We start from the raw sequence: 24,055 nt of genomic DNA, 5'->3' as shown, positions 1-24,055 counted from the left end.
TCATCATGTGTACATACCTATGTATACCACTTCATCATGTGTACATACCTATGTATACCACTTCATCATGTGTAGATACCTATGTATACCACTTCATCATGTGTAGATACCTATGTATACCACTTCATCATGTGTAGATACCTATGTATACCACTTCATCATGTGTACATACCTATGTATACCACTTCATCATGTGTACATACCTATGTATACCACTTCATCATGTGTAGATACCTATGTATACCACTTCATCATGTGTAGATACCTATGTATACCACTTCATCATGTGTAGATACCTATGTATACCCGCTCTTTATTATGTGTTTATCTCTATGTTTCAATGGTTGAATGTCTATGACTGTCAGAATCTGTCAGTATGTATCCGTGGAGCAATAAAGGAGCCCAGAGTTACACTGAAGGTATGAGAAGATTCCCAAGCAGTCCAAGTCCAGTGGTTTTTTTCTGTCTGGCAAGCAAATTTATATATCACGCTGTACCGGTGTCCAGTTGACTTTCCAATGCTATTTATTTAAAATATTAACAAGAAAATCGGCCGGTATAGTGGAAACATTATCAGGGCAAGTGATTTTACATGCTCCACAGTACCGGAGTACACTAGCAATTTTAAATGGTTCCCTGAAGATTAACAGTGACATGCTTTTTACTGTGTAATTTGCATACATTCCAATTATTCTCTAATCATTTCCTGAATTGCCCTACCAGCAAATCACATTTTCCTGTTTCTGACATGATTTGATATTGTGGTAAGTGTGTTAATCACGTAGTGGTCACATGGGGAAGGCCGCACCCAAGCTATGAGTGAGGACATGTTTACCCGCATCCCCAGCTAATCACATCCTGCAGGGCAATACTTTAGTCTGTCTCACAGTCCCTGAACCACATTACTTTCCCTAATGCCTAGCCCTCCCTGCAATGCTAAAGCCCTAAATAAAGCAAGTCTAGATTTTCCCAGATTCAGGAATCTGTCAACTCACTGGGCTCCTTGTCAATTTATAATTATAATAAATGGGTTTATTTGTTACTATCAAAATGATATATATTCATTGACTAAGCATTAGTCTAGGCAATAGTTGTGAGAGAAAATCTAACAACTCCATCTCCACAACTGGTTCTGCAACACTAATACTACTTTCCTGACAACAGTTGATGACGGAGATGATGTGACAATCATTGTGATAACCACAGCCGACACCTACAACTAGGATAATCTCTGTACATGTACACAGGAAGTGAAGGGAGATAGAATCTGCTGCTGGGACTCACTGGATGAGGTTGTTGTGGGTGTTTGATAGATGTTTGTTTCATGCCCGGGATTGTGTGGGTGTTCATGCATGTTCATACATCTGACACTGGACTGATGCCAGTCTGTTTCTCGGGGAGTTTAGACATAGAGTTTATGAAATCTTTATTACACAATGTAAATGCAATAGAGCTGGCTAGACTTCATTCTTATAATGTAGAAAATACTCATACTCCAAAGTCATGTGTAGATTTAACTTGACACTGGCAAAATCTCCATAGCTAAATGACAACTTTTTCAAGATAGACCTTTTCTCAGGCATCTGGTCTATTTTGGGAGGTCTGATCTAGGAAAGAGACATCTGATCATGGAAGAAGACTTCTGATCTAGGAAGGAGACATCTGATCTAGGAAGAAGAGGTCTGATCTAGGAAGTAGTTGTCCGATCAAGGAAGAAGAGGTCTGGTCTAGGAAGGAGATCTCTAATCGAGGAAGTAGTTGCTCAATCAAGGAAGAAGAGGTCCGATCTAGGAAGGAGAGGTCTGAACTAGGAAGGAGAGGTCTGTTCTAGGAAGAAGAGGTCTGTTCTAGGAAGGAGAGGTCTGATCTAGGATGTAGTTGCCTGATCTAGGAAGGAGATGTCTGATCTAGGAAGGAGACGTCTGATCTAGGAAGTAGTTGCCTGATCTAGGAAGTACTTGTCTGATCTAGGAAGGAGATGTCTGATCTAGCAATGAGAGGTCTGATCTAGGACGTTGTTGTCTGATCTAGGAAGGACAGGTATGATCTAGAAAGTTGTTATCTGACCTAGGAAGGAGATGACTGCCCAGTCAAGGAAGGAGATGTCTGATCTAGGAAGGAGAGGTCTGATCTAGGAAGTAGTCTGATCTAGGAAGAAGAGGTCTGTTCTAGGGAGGAGAGGTCTGATGTAGGAAGGAGAAGTCTCATCCAGGAAGGAGAGTTCTGATTTAGAAAGGAGAGGTCTGATCTAGGAAGGAGAGGTCTGATCTAGGAAGTAGTTGTCCGATCAAGGAAGAAGAGGTCTGGTCTAGGAAGGAGATCTCTAATCGAGGAAGTAGTTGCCCAATCAAGGAAGAAGAGGTCCGATCTAGGAAGGAGAGGTCTGATCTAGGAAGTAGTTGTCTGATCTATGAAGGAGATGTCTGATCTAGGATGTAGTTGCCTGATCTAGGAAGGAGATGTCTGATCTAGGAAGGAGAGGTCTCATTTAGGAAGTAGTTGCCTGATCTAGGAAGTACTTGTCTGATCTAGGAAGGAGATGTCTGATCTAGCAAATGAGGGGTCTGATCTAGGACGTTGTTGTCTGATCTAGGAAGGACAGGTATGATCTAGAAAGTTGTTATCTGACCTAGGAAGGAGATGACTGCCCAGTCAAGGAAGGAGATGTCTGATCTAGGAAGGAGAGGTCTGATCTAGGAAGTAGTCTGATCTAGGAAGAAGAGGTCTGTTCTAGGGAGGAGAGGTCTGATGTAGGAAGGAGAAGTCTCATCCAGGAAGGAGAGGTCTGATCTAGGAAGGAGAGATCTGATCTAGGAAGCAGTTGTCCGATCAAGGAAGGAGAGGTCTGGTCTAGGAAGTAGTTGTCTGATCTAAGAAGTAGTTGTCTGATCAAGGAAGGAGAGGTCTGATCTAGGAAGGAGAGGTCTGATCAAGGAAGGAGAAGTCTGATCTAGGAAGGAGATCTCTAATCTAGGAAGTAGTTGCCCAGTCAAGGAAGGAGATGTCTGATCTAGGAAGGAGAGGTCTCATCTAGGAAGTAGTTGTCTGATCTAGGAAGGAGAGGTCTGATCTAGGAAGTAGTTGCCTGATCTAGGAAGTAGTTGTCTGATTTAGGAAGGAGATGTCTGATCAAGGAAGGAGAGGTCTGATCTAGGAAGGAGAGGTCTGATCTAGGAAGGAGAGGTCTGATCTAGGAAGCAGTTGCCTGATCTAGGAAGGAGATGTCTGATCTAGGAAGGAGAGGTCTGATCTAGGAAGGACAGGTCTGATCTAGGAAGGATAGGTCTGATCTAGGAAGTAGTTGCCTGATCTAGGAAATAGTTGTCTAATTTAGAAAGGAGATGTCTGATCTAGGAATGAGAGCTCTGATCTAGGAAGGAGAGGTCTGATCTAGGAAGGATAGGTCTGATCTAGGAAGTAGTTCCCTGATCTAGGAAGTAGTTGTCTAATTTAGAAAGGAGATGTCTGATCTAGGAAGTACAGGTCTGATCTAGGAAGGAGAGGTCTGATCTAGGAAGTTGTTGTCTGATCTAGGAAGTAGTTGTCTGATCTAGGAAGGAGAGGTCTGATCTAGGAAGGATAGGTCTGATCTAGGAAGTAGTTGCCTGATCTAGGAAGTAGTTGTCTAATTTAGAAAGGAGATGTCTGATCTAGGAATTAGAGGTCTGATCTAGGAAGTGGTTGTCTGATCTAGGAAGGACAGGTATGATCTAGGAAGGAGAGGTCTGATCTAGGAAGGAGATGTCTGATCTAGGAACTTGTTGTCTGATCTAGGAGGGACAGGTATGATCTAGGAAGGAGAGGTCTGATCTAGGAAGGAGAGGTCTGATCTAGGAACTTGTTGTCTGATCTAGGAGGGACAGGTATGATCTAGGAAGTTGTTGTCTGACCTAGGAAGGAGATGTCTGATCTAGGAAGTTGTTGTCTGACCTAGGAAGGAGATGTCTGATCTAGGAAGGAGAGGTCTGATCTAGGAACTTGTTGTCTGATCTATGAAGGAGATGTCTGATCTATGAAGGAGAGGTCTGATCTAGGAAGTAGTTGTCTGATCTAGGAAGGAGGGGTCTGATCTAGGAAGGAGATGTTTGATCTAGGATGTTTGATCTAGGTTGATCAGATCTGGGAAGGAGAGGTCTCATCTAGGAAGGTGATATTTAAGGAGGATCTGTCTGATATAGAAATACATGTGTGGTACTTTTAACTAAAACTGATAAAGAGCTGTCTGGTTTAGTTGTGTCTGGAGTTTCACTTTCATAACTTATGTGAGAGCTTTCATGTCAAATAAAATATTATCTGAATGTATTATATTTTCATAAAATTGTTATATTTATGTTAGATATATTCATAAATACATCTCAAAGAGTGCACTTGAACAGACCTTGGTTGATTCTACAAACATTCCCACCCACTGGCATTCTGATCCTTGAAGTCAATACAGAAAATAGTTTTAAAAACCTCACAAGCCATGAACTGAGTGTAAAATAGCCTAACAACAAAGAAATTACTTCCTACTCAAACGCATGTTACCCAATAACACTATCGTTACAACATCACAGAAAAAAAACCTCTCAATAATTTTATTAACACGTGGGATTCCCTTAAAAATTTGAGGTCTTGGCTTGAGTTCTTATCAAAGATATCAGTATCTTTGGAATGAGTCATGCCAAATCCATGGCTTGTCAATAAGGCGCTTACATTACACCATAAAAACACAGCTGTGAACCTTTGACATCACCCAATGGGGAACTTCTTTTGGCAAAGGTACCTGAAAACTTTCACAGTTCTTTTTTTGCCATTTTCTTCCACCAGATAACTTTCTTTGATAACTGTTACATTTGCTGTAGTAAAACCATATATATTGAAGATGTCTAAAAGAATTATCTGCAAAGAAGTAAAACGGAGCACTTTACATCACAACCTTTGAATGATCTTAAAAAACCTCTAGAGTTTTCTTTTCATCAAAATGACATGATGAGGGTTTTCAACAGGTGATCAGATTTTTGAATTACAAATATTACAAAAACAGACACTCCTAAACCTCTTTATTGCTAATTAACATGAAATTGTTTTTTCTCAAAGTTGAAACATAATTGCATCCAAATTCATCAGATTAGATCATTTTCCTGTTCACTACCTCCCAGTGCAGGTTAATTTGTCTTTAATCTCGAAGGATGATCATCTGACTGAAACTTCCCTGTATGTGATGTCATACGACAAGATGGAAGAAGGGCACTTGGTATGAACAGTTTTTTCTTAAGTGTGGCAAAGTACTGTAATGTAAGAGAGTTTTAAAGGCAAAATATTTATGCATGAGACTTACTTTTCCTACTATGCTGCAACATTTCAGAACAGACCCTTATGCCATTGTGTTTATGTCTAAAATGCTAATCAAATACAAAAAAACAAACACACGTGGCAAATGTTGAAATATTCTGCTATTTCTGACTTGTGGCAAGGCATAGAAGAGAGTAAGGGAATACTGTGTTTCTTGAAAAAAGTGACAAGATATTGTCCAAGAATCAGGCATTTTTTAGATCTGTGGCTTCATGACAGCGAACTTAATTATGCAGAGAGAACCTAGTGTTATCCTCCTCATCTAAACACACAACTTTGCATTGATATGTTTTGAAACCTTAACGACAAAGAGGCTCAAGTAATAGCCCTTGCTGGAGCTAACTCACATTCCAATGTCTTGAAGAAGTCTTTTTTAGAAATACACCTGCAATTTGAAATCAGACTTGAGTTACATTTGCTGTGACTTTTTAAAAATACGAGCAGCTGAAAATATACATTGCTTAAAATGGAGGTGGAAAAAAGCAAAGTGATCTTGCATACACATTCTGAACAACTGCTGGCTAACAGATAACATTATATCAAACTAATTTGGCACTGTTCTGGACATAATTTATTGAACACCATTCATGATTTAATTCTCTGCACCTGTTATCAATGCTATGTACTATCAACTCAATCCAAGAAGTCTTGGCACCAGTGAGATATTCATACAGTGTTGATATAAAGGGAAACATCATTAGTATCGACTCTGTTGGACTCGTGAGGGTCGGGTTAGAACTGGGCTTCAACAACCCATGCTTGTCATATGACGCGACTAACGGCATCGGGTGGTCGGGCTCGCTGACTTGGTTGACACATGTCATTGTGTTTCAGTTGCGCAGATCAATGCTCATGCTGTTGATCACTGGATTGTCTGGTCCAGTCTCTATTATTTACAGACCGCCGCCATATTGCTGGAATATTGCTGAGCGCAACATTTAACAACAAACAATCAACAATGGTCCAGAAAGCCCATCCCCTGAATGATCGGCAGAGGAATGTCTATATGTAATATATATATGGAACCAAGGGCAGGTTACTCTGCACCTGGACTCATTAATAAAGACATCACTAGCACCATTATTAATGAGGTATCAACTCTGGTGACTTCAAGCTCATGGAGACCCTACTACAACACGCTGACAATATCCAGTTTGATTGCATTATGAACATTAGTTAATCATCAGAAAAGTGCTTTGAATATTCACAGATAAGGAATATGTGCAGATTTTACTAAATACAACATGTCAAGATGCTTACATAAACCAATCTGGATTTTTTTTTACAAAATACATTAAAACCACATACTTGTCCAAACCTGTTGTTTTGCATTTAGTTGTTTGGAGGGGGAGGGGATTGTTGTAAGAAAAAATAGACCAATTTATAGTCTTGTTTTATGTACAAACCTTTAGTTAATGCTAAAGGCTGAATGGGTCTTTTTGTAAATACTGTCATTTCATATCTTAACATCAAGTCAACTCTACAATTATATACATGTATTGTTAATATTCTGTATAAAGATACATAGACCATGAGATTCCGTAAAGTATGCCAATAAACTAGGTATCTCAAACCCAACAATAGAATTCTGAAACTTATGGTAAGGCTCCTTACAGTAAACAAAATACTTTCCTAAACCTTGGTAAAGAATTGATCTGTTTTAAACATTGCATTATCAGCCAGGGATTACTCACTGCTGGTAGTTAACGACATCTCCAACTGTGGAGACAAAACAATGATGAGGGCTTAGACACAGGCGTACCACCTAAAGACTAAAGTCGAAACACAAAACTATCCCGGCCCTAGAGGGAGACCTCCGGCTGCAACACACACCATGAGGCCCTCCCTAGGGGGCTGCAACACACACCATGAGGCCCTCCCTAGGGGGCTGCAACACACACCATGAGGCCCTCCCTAGGGGGCTGCAACACACACCATGAGGCCCTCCCTAGGGGGCTGCAACACACACCATGAGGCCCTCCCTAGGGGGCTGCAACACACACCATGAGGCCCTCCCTAGGGGGCTGCAACACACACCATGAGGCCCTCCCTAGGGGGCTGCAACACACACCATGAGGCCCTCCCTAGGGGGTGCTGCACACACCATGAGGCCCCTCCCTAGGGGCTGCAACACACCATGAGGGCCCTCCCTAGGGGTCTGCAACACACACCATGAGGCCCCTCCCTAGGGGGCTGCAACACACACCATGAGGGCCCTCTCCCTAGGGGGCTGCAGCACACACCATGAGGCCCTCCCTAGGGGTCTGCAACACACACCATGAGGCCCCTCCCTAGGGGCTGCAACACACACCATGAGGCCCTCCCTAGGGGGCTGCAACACACACCATGAGGCCCTCCCTAGGGGGCTGCAACACACACCATGAGGCCCTCCCTAGGGGGCTGCAACACACACCATGAGGCCCTCCCTAGGGGGCTGCAACACACACCATGAGGCCCTCCCTAGGGGTCTGGATGTTTTTGTGATGGGGATGTAGACTGGCTGATGAGATGCTGCTTGGAATTCTGTCAGAGGCAGCATCACTGGAGACATCAGAATTTGGAACCGAGGTCGTTAAGTTCGGCCTGGTTCAACGGTAATTTCAGGACTTCCAGAGATCATATGACATATGAGGATGTGAAACACCATAAATGGTCCCTCAATCATTCTTCTTTACCAGTTATGTGTAATGTTGAAACAGCATGTCTATAACTGTCCTTGCAACAGGAAGAATCTTCTATTTCATCAATAAACTAGCATCATACACTAACACATATTACATATAAATATTACATATATGTTACATACACATTGTAATCCTTGATAGGAAAAGCAATGTTTTTGATAATACATGTATATGATTAGATTTGTATGAATATGACACAAATCCAATCTTTTACAAGGTGTGTACTATGGGAACAACACAGCTTGAAGATTTTTGTGTCAGTGATGTATTTGGTCAACTGGATGCTGGGCAGAAACCATTTCTGTAGAGTGACTTCATGTTTTCTTTATATAATGTGATCCCTTGAGGCACCAGTGTTGTTTTTTCCTGAAAAAATATTTGGCCCTCTTTTCTGGAAATGAATGCCATTACCCCACCCTTCTTTAGTTTCTTTTCACCGTTCCCTCTCCATCTTCCTCCCACATTACAGTCGCTATCTCTCTCATGGCAGCATAACTTCTGATATATTTTCAATATTAGACATAATATATCATATCTCTTACCTCCCCTGAATGTAGGTCCTGCCACAAGTAGCCATTTTCTCGTTACTCAGGTCACACACTTCTGTGTTATCACAGGGAGCCAGACATTACAATATATTACTACATGACTCAAGCTGATATAACCGTTTCATTCTAAACTGTCCTTTGATCTAACTTGTGTATTTCTTCTTAATTTCTTTCATTGACAAATGGCATGATTCAATATTTAAAAGACCTGTGAAGATCCAGGGATCTTCAGTAACCCATGCTTGTCATAAGAGGCGACTAACGGGATCGGGCCATCAGACTCGCTGACTTGGTGGACACATGTCATCGTATCCCAATTGCGTAGATCGATGCTCATGCTGCTGATCACTGGATTGTTTGGTCTTGACTCAGTTATTTACAGGTCCGCCGCCATATACCTGGAATATTGCTGAGTGAGGCATAAAACTAAACTCACTCACTCAATATGTAAAAATATGCATGAAAAAAAATGCTTCCACTGAATACAGGTGAATGGAAGGACCAGACTCTACCATATGGGCAGACATCTGACCTCTAATCCCTGTCACTTCTGTCCCTTTCATGACAATGAATGCTGGGGATGAGCTTGAGTTACACTCCAGAACTCATAACATCAGTGAGACAGCTCTGCATCCTGCTGTCCATTATCATACACACACCAAAACCCACATCTACACACATAGTCTGTCTCACAGTCCCTCAACCACATTATTTTCCCAACTGTCTCGCCCTCCCTGCAATGCTAAAGATCTAAATAAAGCAAGTCTAGATTTCCTCAGGTTCTGAATCTCTGGTCTCCCTTGGGCTCTTTTTCAATTTAAATGGGTTTATTTGTTACAATCAAAATGATATATATTCAGAAACTAAGTGTTAGTCTAACACACACACAACACACACACACACACACACACACACACACACACACACACACACACTCCTCCCTTCCTCTATCAGCTGACAGTGTTGCCCATCAGGAGCCAGTGAATAACACATAAAACCATCACAAGGGATGTTCCACAATCCAGCACCACTACCCCTCCATCATGTACTACATCCACATGTTTCCAGTCCCACCATCTGCCTCCAACACTACCTCTTCATGCCCCAAACTTCTCACATTGATCCCAGTTTTTTTCACCTGTCGTGAATCTGTAACATCTGCTACTTACATTTATGACATTACACAATCAGACAGATAATCTCCACACCTCACCACACCTTGAGACAAGATGGAGAGACTTTTTACTTCTGGGCTGTTCTCTGACATATATGTTATTACACATTTTTGTTCTCTCACATACCAACGTACAGCATGTGTCAATCGTGTAAAGTCTGACAGCATGTGAAATGTTGTCTTATTTTTTATAAAAAAGATCATGTAATTATCTTAAAGTCTAATTTATTCACATTCCACAATACCCAAGACAGCAGGGCCTACCTTCAATATCAAGCTACCAAATGCCAGATCACCTTTGCAGGGAATTCAGAAGCAAAGGCCCAGTATCTTTTACTTCGAGCCACTTACAGTACCCCATACATAGAGCCACCTTCAGTACCCTATGTTTAGAACCAGCCCCAGAACCCCATGCTTAGAGCCACCAGTACAACAAACACACACACCCCCCACCTCCCCCCCCCCACACACAAAAACAAACAAACGCTGAACCTGGCCTGTTATCAACACCAACCATTCCATTCACCTTAATATGGGATCATAGGTGAAGGTGCTGGAAGTTTCAGTTCAGAGTTATGTCCCTTATGTGTATCAGACACCTATGATCAGAGTTCAAATCCTGGTTTGCTTTGAATGTGTATGAGCACCAATCTGATCAATAATTTGAAAAGATATCTCACTTTAGGCTTTCCTATCCACACCAACACAATACACTATGGTAAATCTGAAATACTGTTCATAGCAGCTTTAAACTCACGCACCACTACCCTTTACCCAGTTGTTACACATTTGTTAGTCTGTCTCACAGTCCCTGAACCACATTAATTTCCCCACTGCCAAGCCCTCTCTGCAGTGCTAAAGCCCTAAATAAAGCAAGTCTAGATTTCCTCAGGTTCAGGATCTCTGGTCTCCATGAGGCTGCTTTTCAATTTAAATGGGCTTGTTTGTTACTATCAAAATCATATATATTCAGAGACTAAGCATTAGTCTACCCATCTGTAGATGGGACCTCATCCTGAGATGTTCTCCACCAGTTCAGCATCTCCCCTATGTATGTATATAAGGGAGGTAAGGTATCCAGCATCCTCTGTGTTGTGATAACCCTGGCAGCATGTTGATGGAGTTAGGGGAACACTGACACCGGACTTGATCATCCCTAATAGGCCCAGATACACTCACAACACTTGCCAGCTGCATGCTTGTATTGGTCCCGTCGGTCATGGCTCCTAGTGTTTGGATGTGGCTCAATACAAATCAGTGTACAAGTATAGGGTTATTAGGGGTGCACCCACTGATCATAACCTTATAACTATATAAACCATCAACATCAGTGGAGTCGGTGGGGTAGCCTAATGGTTAAATCATCAGTTCATCACGCTGAAGGACCGGGTTCGATTCCCCACATGGGTACATTGTGAGAATCCCATTTCTGGTGTCCCCTGCTGGAATATTGCTAAAAGCAGCATAAAACCATACTCACTCACTCACTCACTCACTCACTGAATGAATACTAGTTACACTATCGACAGTTCTGAAAGTGAGGTTCCAACTTGGTCCAAAATACATGGCTTGAAGAAACGGATCTGCATTCAGGACACTTCCCAACTCATATGAGACATCATGATTTAAAACAGATGGATATCAAATTTGAGGCCTTTTTCAATCCCTTTCATGGCAATGATGATTCCTTAAGGCTGTAGGTAACACTAAAATGTGCTTTCTTCAGTAGGATCTTCTTACTTAATAATTTTGTGAAAAAAGGCTCCATCTGACGTTATTTTACTATTCAAGTCTCCACAAATTAGCTTTTCAGAATTTTTTGCTGGAGTATTGTTCATCAGACATATCTTCTGATAAAATGTTGTCATCAGATATTATCACTGACGGCAAGAGATTTTAATATACAGGTTATATACAGCAGACTTAACCATGCCAAATTTAAGGTCTTTAGAAGGTTCATCAATGTTCACTTCTGTAAGAGGCTGGACTGCCAACTTCAAGGCTTGATGGAGAACTTGAAGGGAGGGCACTGACAGTATGTACACTCGGGCATCTTTGTCATGCACTGACTGTGTAATAGTCTCTGTTCTGCCTACTCTACTATAAATACTACCGGTACATCTCTTAATTAACCTAGGACTCAGTTTGGTTTACAGAAGTGGATTTTGTCACATATGCTCAGTACAATTTCAGTAGTTTTGTATATATTTTTTGTGTGTGTAACATTGCATCTTTTCTCCTAGCCAGTTGAGGCACTTGGATTTTGGAGTTTCTCATTCTGAATAATGTTTATAGCATGTATTTTTTATACCAGCATCTGACCAAATACCAAGATATCATAGCTAACAATTAAATGGTCACAACACAATAATGTTTACTAATGATCAAATATGAGAAGCGGTATGTGATTTGGGTTCAACTTCAACAGGTGAAACACAGTAAAACAGGTGAAACACAGTAAAACAGGTCAAACACAGCACACTGTGGAAGAAAGTTCTGTAGTGATACATGTGAAACACACAAAGGGACTTAAACCCACAGGGGCGGTGGGGTAGTCTAGTGGTTCAAGCGTTTGCTCGTCATGCTGAAGACCCGGGTTCAATTCTCCTCATGGGTACAATGTGTGAAGCTAATTTCTGGTATCCTCCGCTGTGATATTGCTGAAAGCGGCCTTAACCATACTCACTCAATCACTTAAACCAACAAATAGCGCTACGAATGCTTTGAGGAACGGGGCCCAGTGCCATATAGCTGGAACATTGCTGTGTGTGGCATAAGTCTAAACTCACTCACTCACACAGTAGATTGCATTACAGATGGCTGGGACGCTCTTTCCCCAGTTGCATTATGAAATCCAGACAAATTTCCAGCATTACCCAAGCTTCTTCTCCTGTTTACGACTCACTGCCATGAAGAATTGAGAGTTAAACATGCAGAGGATGATAAACTGCAGGAGATGCTCACATTCACCCACCAAACTACCCCATTTGTCACAGATGAACTACAGCAATTCCTGGATGTCAATCAAGTCCTCGTATCCAGGCACAAATCCTCAACATGCTAACCATGCAATCATACAAATGCCTTTATGACACATCTCAACATGTTCCCCCAACCAAACTGAAACATCTGCAGCTGATCTCCTCAAACTTTCTCTGAAGAGTACATTTCAAACAAATGTTTTTTCAAGGTAATATTCATTCATACCATCAAAAACACATTTAAAGAATAACATCGTTTCTTGTACAGATGCCTCAATTGCTTCAGAGGAAATTTCAGAATTGTTGCCAGTTTAGTATGTTGAAGACCAGGATGGGTTTTGCCATGACACAGAATTATAAGCCTGCATCAATGCTTTGATTTAAGCATCTTCTGTCGTACTATTTCAGATAATGGAAGGACAAGCATAGGTTTATCTTCTTCCCTATCAAACCTCAAAGAGACTATATTGTCAAAATTGTGTACAGATCAAAGCAGTAGTGCTATCTTCAACTGACATAAAGGCAAGGTTTTTCAGCTTCCTGAAATGTATCACGATGACATCTGTTGTAAGGGAACATGCACCGGATACAACTCTGCACCATGGATGAACTTCTGCATCTTTATTTGATAAAAGATGGAAAATAAATGTCAACATGATAAATGACTTCAGTGATTTCTATTCTCAGTTAAAAAATCATTTTTCAGTTAAAATGTTCGAATCAGTTTTCTTGTCAATGATTTATTTTAATAGATAGGAGGATTTGAGTTAAAAGATTAAAAAAAGAAGCAGATGAACTACGCATCAAACTGCTTAACATTTACTGGCTGTTTAACGTTTTTCATTTGACATGTGAGGGTGTTCAGTGTGGCATGACTTTAAGGAACAAAGCTATGAAATATACCAATATACAACAAATGTTGAAACAAGTTACTGGGCATACTATAATTATACTTACTGTAATTGGCTTTACATAGTGGTGCTGACAATGGGACAAAATTACATTTTTGATATGGCTGTCATGGCGACCATGTTGTAAAATCAAAATGGAATTCTTTGAGAATTGTTTTTGGGTATCATATGCAAACTTCCGATTTCAGAGATGTGGAAAATTTACAAGATACCGGTAATGATTGGGGACAGATGAACATGTTATGGTAATGCTTACATGACATTTGTTGATAAATATTACATTTACACTTGAGCCGAAGTGAAGTGGTACTTGTCAGCTGTAGGACTGGTGGTTTCTAGGTATTTTCTGAAGATTTTATGCTTCTGTATTTCTGTATTCAATACAGTCAGTCCTTCTTATCTCAAGATCTGTTATCTCAAATGTACTAATATTTCAAACCTATTATCTGGTCCTGATTATTCCACTATACACATAAATCTAATCACTTATCTCCATTTCGAGATAAATATACTTTGTGTTATCTCAAACATTGACTTGGGCCAAATTTTGAGTTTTTAATTTTTGGGTACCTTTATCATGTTGGTATTTGCCACATTAACAGTGTTGAGAAGCACAAATACCGGTAAGCACAACGCATGAGATAACTCTGGTACCTCTCCTTATATGGTCATCAAGCACTGCTGTGAACTGCATCCTGAACCAAATGTTTAATTCTGTACTGACTATTAAATCTATCTGTAATAAATACAACAATGTAGAGATTAATATTGATTATAATGCTATAATGAAATCTGATCTTGGTCATCCATTTTCCTCTATTAATGTCAGGTTCCTCATTAAGGTGAGAATTTATGGAAGTAAGCTTCTATATTTTGAGGGATGTCACGTTTCGGAGTGTATTCTTACTTCTTCATCAGGTTGCTCAAAATAAAGAAGCTGACATCCATCAATTCTCACTTTCATGTGTATCACTTCTAAATGCTGTTCAAAGACACCAGGTTCTCTGTTCAGAAGGTTCAAAAAGCCCATAGCTGCTGTACAGATGAAATATACCTTTAGATCCCGGTACCCAATTAGACAGAAATTCAGAAACAGATTGTGTTTGACTTACTGGAAACAAATACAGAAGAAACACATATTGCCACAGAATGATCCATCATTCAAGATTTCATTCAAAGAAAAACTAAATTAAATTTCACCAGTCATGCATGATTAGATTATAAATACATTAAAGTGGTGACAGGGTACATTGAATCTGACATTCATTTAAGTAATTGTTTGTGTAAATGTTTTTCCTAACATTATTTCAATATTTCCTCCTATTTCAGCACGCTACTGATGTATAAACATTGAAATCAGCGACACACGCCTGCCTCAGATGTATTTTCATTCCCGGAATAACCTCTCGTAACAGTCTACTTTTAAAGAGAATTTGATAGTGTAATCTTTGCATCAAATTTCAAAACTGTGAACTCTGAAATTTAGGCATTGTGACAAAAACCATACCATCTGGGATGCATTTCCGGTGACTTTGTTACAAAAACTAACAAACGCTTGCGAGGGGAGACAAATTAGAGCATGAGGTTGGATAGTTTGTTTTCTGTTTACAACATGATAAGGAATATGTAAGGAATTATATAAGTTTGTTTACATAGCTGTTGTTCAAGAATGTGTACATAGCTAAGATTCATTAACTGCTCTGTATAAATCTTCTTAAAGCTTAAAACATGCTGAATATTCTCATATATGCATTACTGACATTGACAGTAAGCCTTTTGAGACACTGTTTATGACAAAGTTGAAGCAATTTGAGATTATCAAACATTCTGAAACTCTGGCATTGTGTCTATTTTAAAACTAAAAAAGAATCCATTTATGTAAAGTTATAAGTAATGAGCTGCAACACTATAGTTCTGCTATCAACACCTACTTTCTATAAAACATCAATAAACAAATGTTATTGCTTTTGTCAATAATGGTTTACGTTATATTACTGTAAATTAAAGAATTGGCTTCCTTAATTATATATTCAAAAAGAAAACCAATGCACAAACTGATTAATTATTAATTAATTGAACTGGATACTTGTCTTAATCTTAAGCTCAATTTAAAAAAACACACACAGGCTTCAAAACTAGGTTTCAGCTGTGCAATGGTACAGAGGCATTAAATATGCACCAACAATGGATAAGCCTGTTAAAATAGTTAATAACTGCCTGAACTTTAAAGTCTTGACTAGTACATGACATATTATAATGTTGAGGGGTATCAGTAAATACTTGTGAACTTTCAGTGGGTAATTGCTTTCATGACTCAAAACAATTCCAAATCACTGAGAAAATACCAGGTGCTTGTTTTGGAGACCAAACCCATCTGTACCTTCTAGTGCATGAAACTATAACACATTAACTTATCTTATTTGTAATCCATCATAAGCGGTGGCACTTGATTGGTAAGTCAACACAACCTCCACTGTTTAGGTTACAGAACTGAATCACTCACTAAACATTTCCAAATGTTTGTATTCATTTCAGAATGCAACCTAAATAAACAATGTATTAAATGTCATTATGTACTCATCTCAACAACCGCGTTTAAAGGTTTTAACTTTTGTGCCTTGTGATAACTACAAGTAATTTTGTATTTTGAAGCACAAGCAGTGAGTTCATTTTGACACATTTCAGAACAAAATGTAACATAGCACAGTTGGATGATGAGAGCTGTAAGGCAACTCCATCAGGAAGAAGCTCACCTGATATGGAAGCGTATGGTTTTCAGGAGTGTTGCATGACAAGGTTTAAGTTGATAAAACTGTTTCATCTTAGTCATCATCCAACTAGATGAGGTCACCCATAGCCTTAGGTACCAGTACAGAAACCACCTATCACCAGCTGTCTATTTGCAGGCATGTGGCTTGGCGCCAATGGTTCATAAGGAAATGGCATTATCAGTTTTTTCCATATAGCCACTATATATACTTCTGCAAAGAAAAATGTTTATTTAGTATTCAGAGATCATGCCTCAGTTAAGTCGAATATTTAATCGAAATGCTCCAACACTTCCAGATAATATGGGTTTCTTCAGGATACAACCAGTCCATTTTACCATCAGATCTAAGGATGGTGGCAAAGTTGCAAGCACAGCTGTTATTTGATCCAAAGCTGCATCTTCCAGAATCTCAGATAATAGTTCAATCTATCCTTTAACAGCCAATAAAATATGTCTATAGATAGTCAAGACTTATTTTTCTCTTGTGATGACATTTTTTATTTAATCTACCTGGTATATATGTATACTTTGGTCTCATCAATTAGATATTGCTGATCTGATGTTAAACACTAACTTACTTACTTCCTCCCTCCCCCCCTCCCTCACTCAGATAATATCCCTGCTGGTTGGTTGGTTTACTAGGTGTTTATGAAAGTCGCCTTCCCCATGTGGGACCTATCCAGCCTCTGGATGCATGGGAGAAATTGTCTCTCCTTAGGACTCATGAGTACCAGGCCTACCAAAGAAAACTCTCCCACAGTGCAAAAAACACAGAAAAGCCCACATTAATCGTGGAAATAGCAACATAAGCATAATACCTCACTACTGAAACTGCAAAAATTGGGGTGTCCCTCCTTGGGACGCATGAAGGGAGGTGTCCCTCTTTGGGACCTCTATGGTCCCTGCTTACTCACCAAGGATATTTATAGACTCGCTGACTCACTCACACACTCACTAACTAACTCAGTCACTCAGGCATATACAAAATTTCATACAAAACAAATGGTTCCCTTTGTGGATGTATGTCCCTTAATTCCTGTTGTAAGTATGTGCACCTGGAGGGTGAAATGAGTTCAGAAGCGTATCTCCAAACAAATACACAATGGAAGATGATCTTGCTAGATGGTATTATAGCACACTCCCCATTAAAATCTTATTTTCAAATCTTCAAGTCTGAGCAGCTGTTTAAGTCATTGTTTATTTGGAAGAAGAATAAATGTTTCTTGAGACTTGTCTTCAATGGATTAACTTTTTAGCACAAAAGTCAACGTTGAATTGTTCAAAGAAGAGTTGCATGCACCGATAATAACTCTCTTCAACAAATGAAATGTTGACATATAAGTGAAAGAATATCAGATGTCTTGAGAAAAGATTATGTTCCATATGCAACTTGTCTTATATGATGAATGTTTTTACCACTAGTTGTTCTTTCTGACAAAAATTATTTCCATGGGATGAATATACATGTATGTGTAGTCGCTTTTCGTCAGATAAGGGCATGTTGACTGACTGGTTAATGAGTGAACACATCATTTCTTACATCCGCTGGTATTTAAGAGTGTGGATAATTTCGTACTATCATCATCAACTTGTGTTGTTGCTAGCTAGTTTATTACCCTTAAATATGGATGTAAATTTTTATCAAAATGTAAACTTACCAAACATCCTGCAGTTCCAGATGGTGCCTCGCTAATCTGTGCAATTCCAGCTGCCTTCTTTTTCCGTTTGTCGGAAAACTTTTCATATTTGTGCATTTCCTTTTCTGTGAGACTATTACAAAACCTTGGGTCAAGGTCATGCAAGGGCAACTGTCGCTGAAGTTGTTTTCTGCGGAGTTGTGACGCAAATTCCTGTTTGTCTTGTGGTAGCATAGAGATGTATTTTTGAGATCTCTGAAATTACAAAAAAAACCCATAGTTTAGAATAACATAACTTCCATGTCATAAAATATTATCGCATGCATATATCGGCAATGACAGCAGATTGAAAAGAGCCATGTTCGTTCATGTGAAGAACGTAACTACCTCTATCTTCAGATCTCACTCTGCTGTTGGGTCTCAGACATTTAAATTAAACTCTCACATCATACATTCATTTATTTTATTTGTTTACACGTCAACACTACTCCATAATGTTTTACATCCAATAACTTGGTTGTGCCTTTTTCTGTCATGCAATACATCTTGTTTCTTTCTCAAGAAGAGACATTATGTATAGAATACCAGACTTACGATTTTGCATAAAAACATTTTACCCATGCAAGGATACGTCTTAAAAAATTATCAATGCATTTTGCAACATACAGCAATTGTGTAAGTTTAAATACATATGTTTATGCAGGGAATATCAGACACACCATAGCACCAAAGCATTTTGAATGCATGGATGTTAGAATAATTACCTCCCTTACCTACTTCAGGATCTAGGTTTTGGACCACACTTATTCATAATGTTGAAATGTTTAATTCAAAACCTTGCTTAAGAACAATAGGTAAGTACTTTATACATCAAAGCAATGAGATGTGATGACAATAAAGATTGATGTTTATATATATATCTTTGTGATTACCCCTCAATTCTCTTCAAGACCTCAGCTATATATTTAGTGGAACAGCTTTGAAAATATGATAAAAAGCTTTGAAAATATTATCTAGTCTATATTTAGATGCAAAACGTCTCAAACTTTTGCCAGGGCATACGCAGTTACTCAAGTTTTTGTAAATGAAATAATGTTCACAACAATCACAGTCACATCATCACATGTGTGAAGCACCATTTTCCAGGATATGATGTAAAACAGTCTGCAATAACACAACTTGACAAGTGGAACATCATAATATGCACTATGTAATAGTTGGAGTCTGATAAACATAATATGCTACATATAAGTTGGAGTTTGATGAACATAATATGCTATATATAAGTTGGAGTTTGATCAACATAATATGCACTATGTAATAGTTGGAGTCTGATAAACATAATATGCTATATATAAGTTGGAGTTTGATGAACATAATATGCTATATATAAGTTGGAGTTTGATGAACATAATATGCTATATATAAGTTGGAGTTTGATGAACATAATATGCACTATGTAATAGTTGGAGTCTGATAAACATAATATGCTATATATAAGTTGGAGTTTGATGAACATAATATGCACTATGTAATAGTTGGAGTCTGATAAACATAATATGCTATATATAAGTTGGAGTTTGATGAACATAATATGCACTATGTAATAGTTGGAGTCTGATAAACATAATATGCTATATATAAGTTGCAGTTTGATGAACATAATATGCACTATGTAATAGTTGGAGTCTGATAAACATAATATGCTATATATAAGTTGGAGTTTGATGAACATAATATGCACTATGTAATAGTTGGAGTCTGATAAACATAATATGCTATATATAAGTTGCAGTTTGATGAACATAATATGCACTATGTAATAGTTGGAGTCTGATAAACATAATATGCTATATATAAGTTGGAGTTTGATGAACATAATATGCACTATGTAATAGTTGGAGTCTGATAAACATAATATGGAGTCTATACATAAGTTGGAGTTTGATGAACATAATATGCACTATGTAATAGTTGGAGTCTGATAAACATAATATGCTATATATAAGTTGCAGTTTGATGAACATAATATGCACTATGTAATAGTTGGAGTCTGATAAACATAATATGCTATATATAAGTTGCAGTTTGATCAACATAATATGCACTATGTAATAGTTGGAGTCTGATAAACATAATATGCTATATATAAGTTGCAGTTTGATCAACATAATATGCTATATATAAGTTGCAGTTTGATAAACATAATATGCTATATATAAGTTGCAGTTTGATGAACATAATATGCACTATGTAATAGTTGGAGTCTGATAAACATAATATGCTATATATAAGTTGCAGTTTGATGAACATAATATGCACTATGTAATAGTTGGAGTCTGATAAACATAATATGCTATACATAAGTTGCAGTTTGATGAACATAATATGCACTATGTAATAGTTGGAGTCTGATAAACATAATATGCTATACATAAGTTGCAGTTTGATGAACATAATATGCACTATGTAATAGTTGGAGTCTGATAAACATAATATGCTATATATAAGTTGCAGTTTGATCAACATAATATGCTATATATAAGTTGCAGTTTGATCAACATAATATGCTATACATAAGTTGCAGTTTGATGAACATAATATGCACTATGTAATAGTTGGAGTCTGATAAACATAATATGCATAATATATAAGTTGCAGTTTGATCAACATAATATGCTATATATAAGTTGCAGTTTGATCAACATAATATGCTATATATAAGTTGCAGTTTGATGAACATAATATGCACTATGTAATAGTTGGAGTCTGATAAACATAATATGCTATATATAAGTTGCAGTTTGATGAACATAATATGCACTATGTAATAGTTGGAGTCTGATAAACATAATATGCTATATATAAGTTGCAGTTTGATGAACATAATATGCACTATGTAATAGTTGGAGTCTGATAAACATAATATACTATACATAAGTTGCAGTTTGATGAACATAATATGCTATATATAAGTTGGAGTTTGATGAACATAATATGCACTATGTAATAGTTGGAGTCTGATAAACATAATATGCTATATATAAGTTGCAGTTTGATGAACATAATATGCTATATATAAGTTGGAGTTTGATGAACATAATATGCTATATATAAGTTGCAGTTTGATGAACATAATATGCACTATGTAATAGTTGGAGTCTGATAAACATAATATACTATACATAAGTTGCAGTTTGATGAACATAATATGCTATATATAAATTGGAGTTTGATGAACATAATATGCACTATGTAATAGTTGGAGTCTGATAAACATAATATGCTATATATAAGTTGCAGTTTGATGAACATAATATGCTATATATAAGTTGGAGTTTGATGAACATAATATGCTATATATAAGTTGCAGTTTGATGAACATAATATGCTATATATAAGTTGCAGTTTGATGAACATAATATGCTATATATAAGTTGCAGTTTGATGAACATAATATGCACTATGTAATAGTTGGAGTCTGATAAACATAATATGCTATATATAAGTTGCAGTTTGATGAACATAATATGCTATATATAAGTTGCAGTTTGATAAACATAATATGCTATATATAAGTTGGAGTTTGATGAACATAATATGCACTATGTAATAGTTGGAGTCTGATAAACATAATATGCTATATATAAGTTGCAGTTTGATGAACATAATATGCACTATGTAATAGTTGGAGTCTGATAAACATAATATGCTATACATAAGTTGCAGTTTGAGTATGCAGTAGTTGAGTCTGAACATAATATGCACTATGTAATAGTTGGATAATATGCTATATATAAGTTGCAGTTTGATGAACATAATATGCACTATGTAATAGTTGGAGTCTGATAAACATAATATGCTATATATAAGTTGCAGTTTGATGAACATAATATGCACTATGTAATAGTTGGAGTCTGATAAACATAATATGCTATATATAAGTTGCAGTTGCACTATGATGATGAACATAATATGCACTATGTAATAGTTGGAGTCTGATAAACATAATATGCTATATATAAGTTGCAGTTTGATGAACATAATATGCACTATGTAATAGTTGGAGTCTGATAAACATAATATGCTATATATAAGTTGCAGTTTGATGAACATAATATGCACTATGTAATAGTTGGAGTCTGATAAACATAATATGCTATATATAAGTTGGAGTTTGATGAACATAATATGCACTATGTAATAGTTGGAGTCTGATAAACATAATATGCTATATATAAGTTGCAGTTTGATGAACATAATATGCACTATGTAATAGTTGGAGTCTGATAAACATAATATGCTATATATAAGTTGCAGTTTGATGAACATAATATGCACTATGTAATAGTTGGAGTCTGATAAACATAATATGCTATATATAAATTGGAGTTTGATCAACATAATAAGTTATAAATTAAGATTAATTGCAATGTTTTAAATTATATGTATTTATAAATAGTGTTAGTTTTCTATAAGAAATGGCAAATGAGGAGATTAGACTTTGTTTTCCTTAAGTAAAAAAGCTAAGTGTAAAACAGAAAGAACAAATCTATGATTTTAAAGTGAAATTCATCATGGTAGTCCAAATTTGCTGTTCCTGACACCGAGAGCATGGGTAGATAAAAAATTAAGACTGAACGTGTCATAATTTATATGACAGCTGTTTAAGATGTGAAAAACAAGTTTTCCTGTACAATGTGGCAAAAAAATAGGCTATTTCCTGAAATTATTGCTAATGATTCGCAGCAAAGCTACAGCAGTGTCATTAGGCGGAGCAGTAGAAAAAAAATACATTTTTCTGAAAACAGTTCAATGATTCCAACAGATTCTATTATAATTCTTAAATATATACTTCAAGTATTTTCAGTATAATACCAATAGAATTATTTTGACTAAGAATTGGAGTATTTTTGTTTTATAAAAGTGAAATTTGAAATGTCTTGCCTAAATCAAGATTTCTTGTTTCCTGTAAGTAAGGCAAGAGCCTGCTATGAGCCATAACCATATATGTCGTGATTTTGCCATGTTGATGTCATTACTAGAACTGCTGGTCAATGTCCAAACTGGACTAACGTTTAGTCCCTGAATATATAAAATCATGAAAGTAACAAATAAACCCATCTAAATTGAAAAGGAGCCCCAGTTAGATAGGAGATTCAGAACCTGGGGGAAATCCAGACTTGTTCATTTAGGGCTTTAGCATTGTAGGGAAAATAATGTGGTTCAGGGACTGTGAGACAAACAAAATCTGACCATGAGAATGGTATGAAACTCCTCTTTGCTTGAGTCAGCAAGCACACAAACAACAAAGACTCATCACAGGAAGGTGCCCTCACATAAGAACTACAGCTTAAAACAACAAATGGGATGTAGTGATGGGAGTAAACCCACAGGAGTGGAGACATTAGTAAGTTTCCTATCGATGACTCACAAACAAAGAGAACAAGGGTGTTCATAAGAAGCAGTATGAATTCTCATGACAGCTCAATTTTCACATAATTCTCACTTAATTTTTATGCCTTTGTATCCACAAGCTGTTGTTACAAACGATTTATAATCATATTTATTCATATGTATTTCTTTTTGAGTGCTGTTGCAAGTAATATGATATTTCATCTTATGATGCTGATGGCCAGTTAAATAACCTGGCCCTGACTTCATTATTTTCTATTTTATTTTTTTAGCTATCATAAATGTGCAATGGACTAAAATTCATTGCCTTATGAAGTAAAATGATATGGCAATGTACTGAAAAGAAATGTCATGAGACCACAAAAAAATCTTCACCTCAGTCATAGACCAATTTTGCAAATTTGTTCAAACACCTCTCAGTTTATTAAAGTACTATTGAGGGACAAATTTCATTTTTTGTAACCACAATCAGAGATACTGCCACATTATCTTTCAGTTCAGCATAAGATGGCAAACATATTCAATGTTGATTTTTAACAGATTTACACAAAGAATACCAATGATGCAGTCTTCTGACCCTTTATCCAATCTGTCTATGAGG

The 24,055-nt window shown here is 37.4% G+C and overlaps 1 protein-coding gene across 1 annotated transcript in view; it reads right to left on the bottom strand.

Moving 5' to 3' along the window:
- The window catches only part of LOC124271160 (testin-like), a 77,451-nt gene that overhangs the window by 16,591 nt on the left and 36,805 nt on the right, over positions 1-24,055 (bottom strand). The window contains 1 exon segment of the mRNA XM_046706233.1: positions 18,061-18,294. Coding sequence (XP_046562189.1) covers positions 18,061-18,294 — 234 coding nt within the window.

Source organism: Haliotis rubra, unplaced genomic scaffold (assembly GCF_003918875.1).
Source record: "Haliotis rubra isolate DU_JTF1 unplaced genomic scaffold, ASM391887v1 Scf158, whole genome shotgun sequence".
NCBI classification, from domain to species: Eukaryota; Metazoa; Mollusca; class Gastropoda; order Lepetellida; family Haliotidae; genus Haliotis; species Haliotis rubra.
The sequence above is the reverse complement of the archived record's forward strand: the minus strand, read 5'-3'. Positions and strand labels throughout refer to the sequence as shown.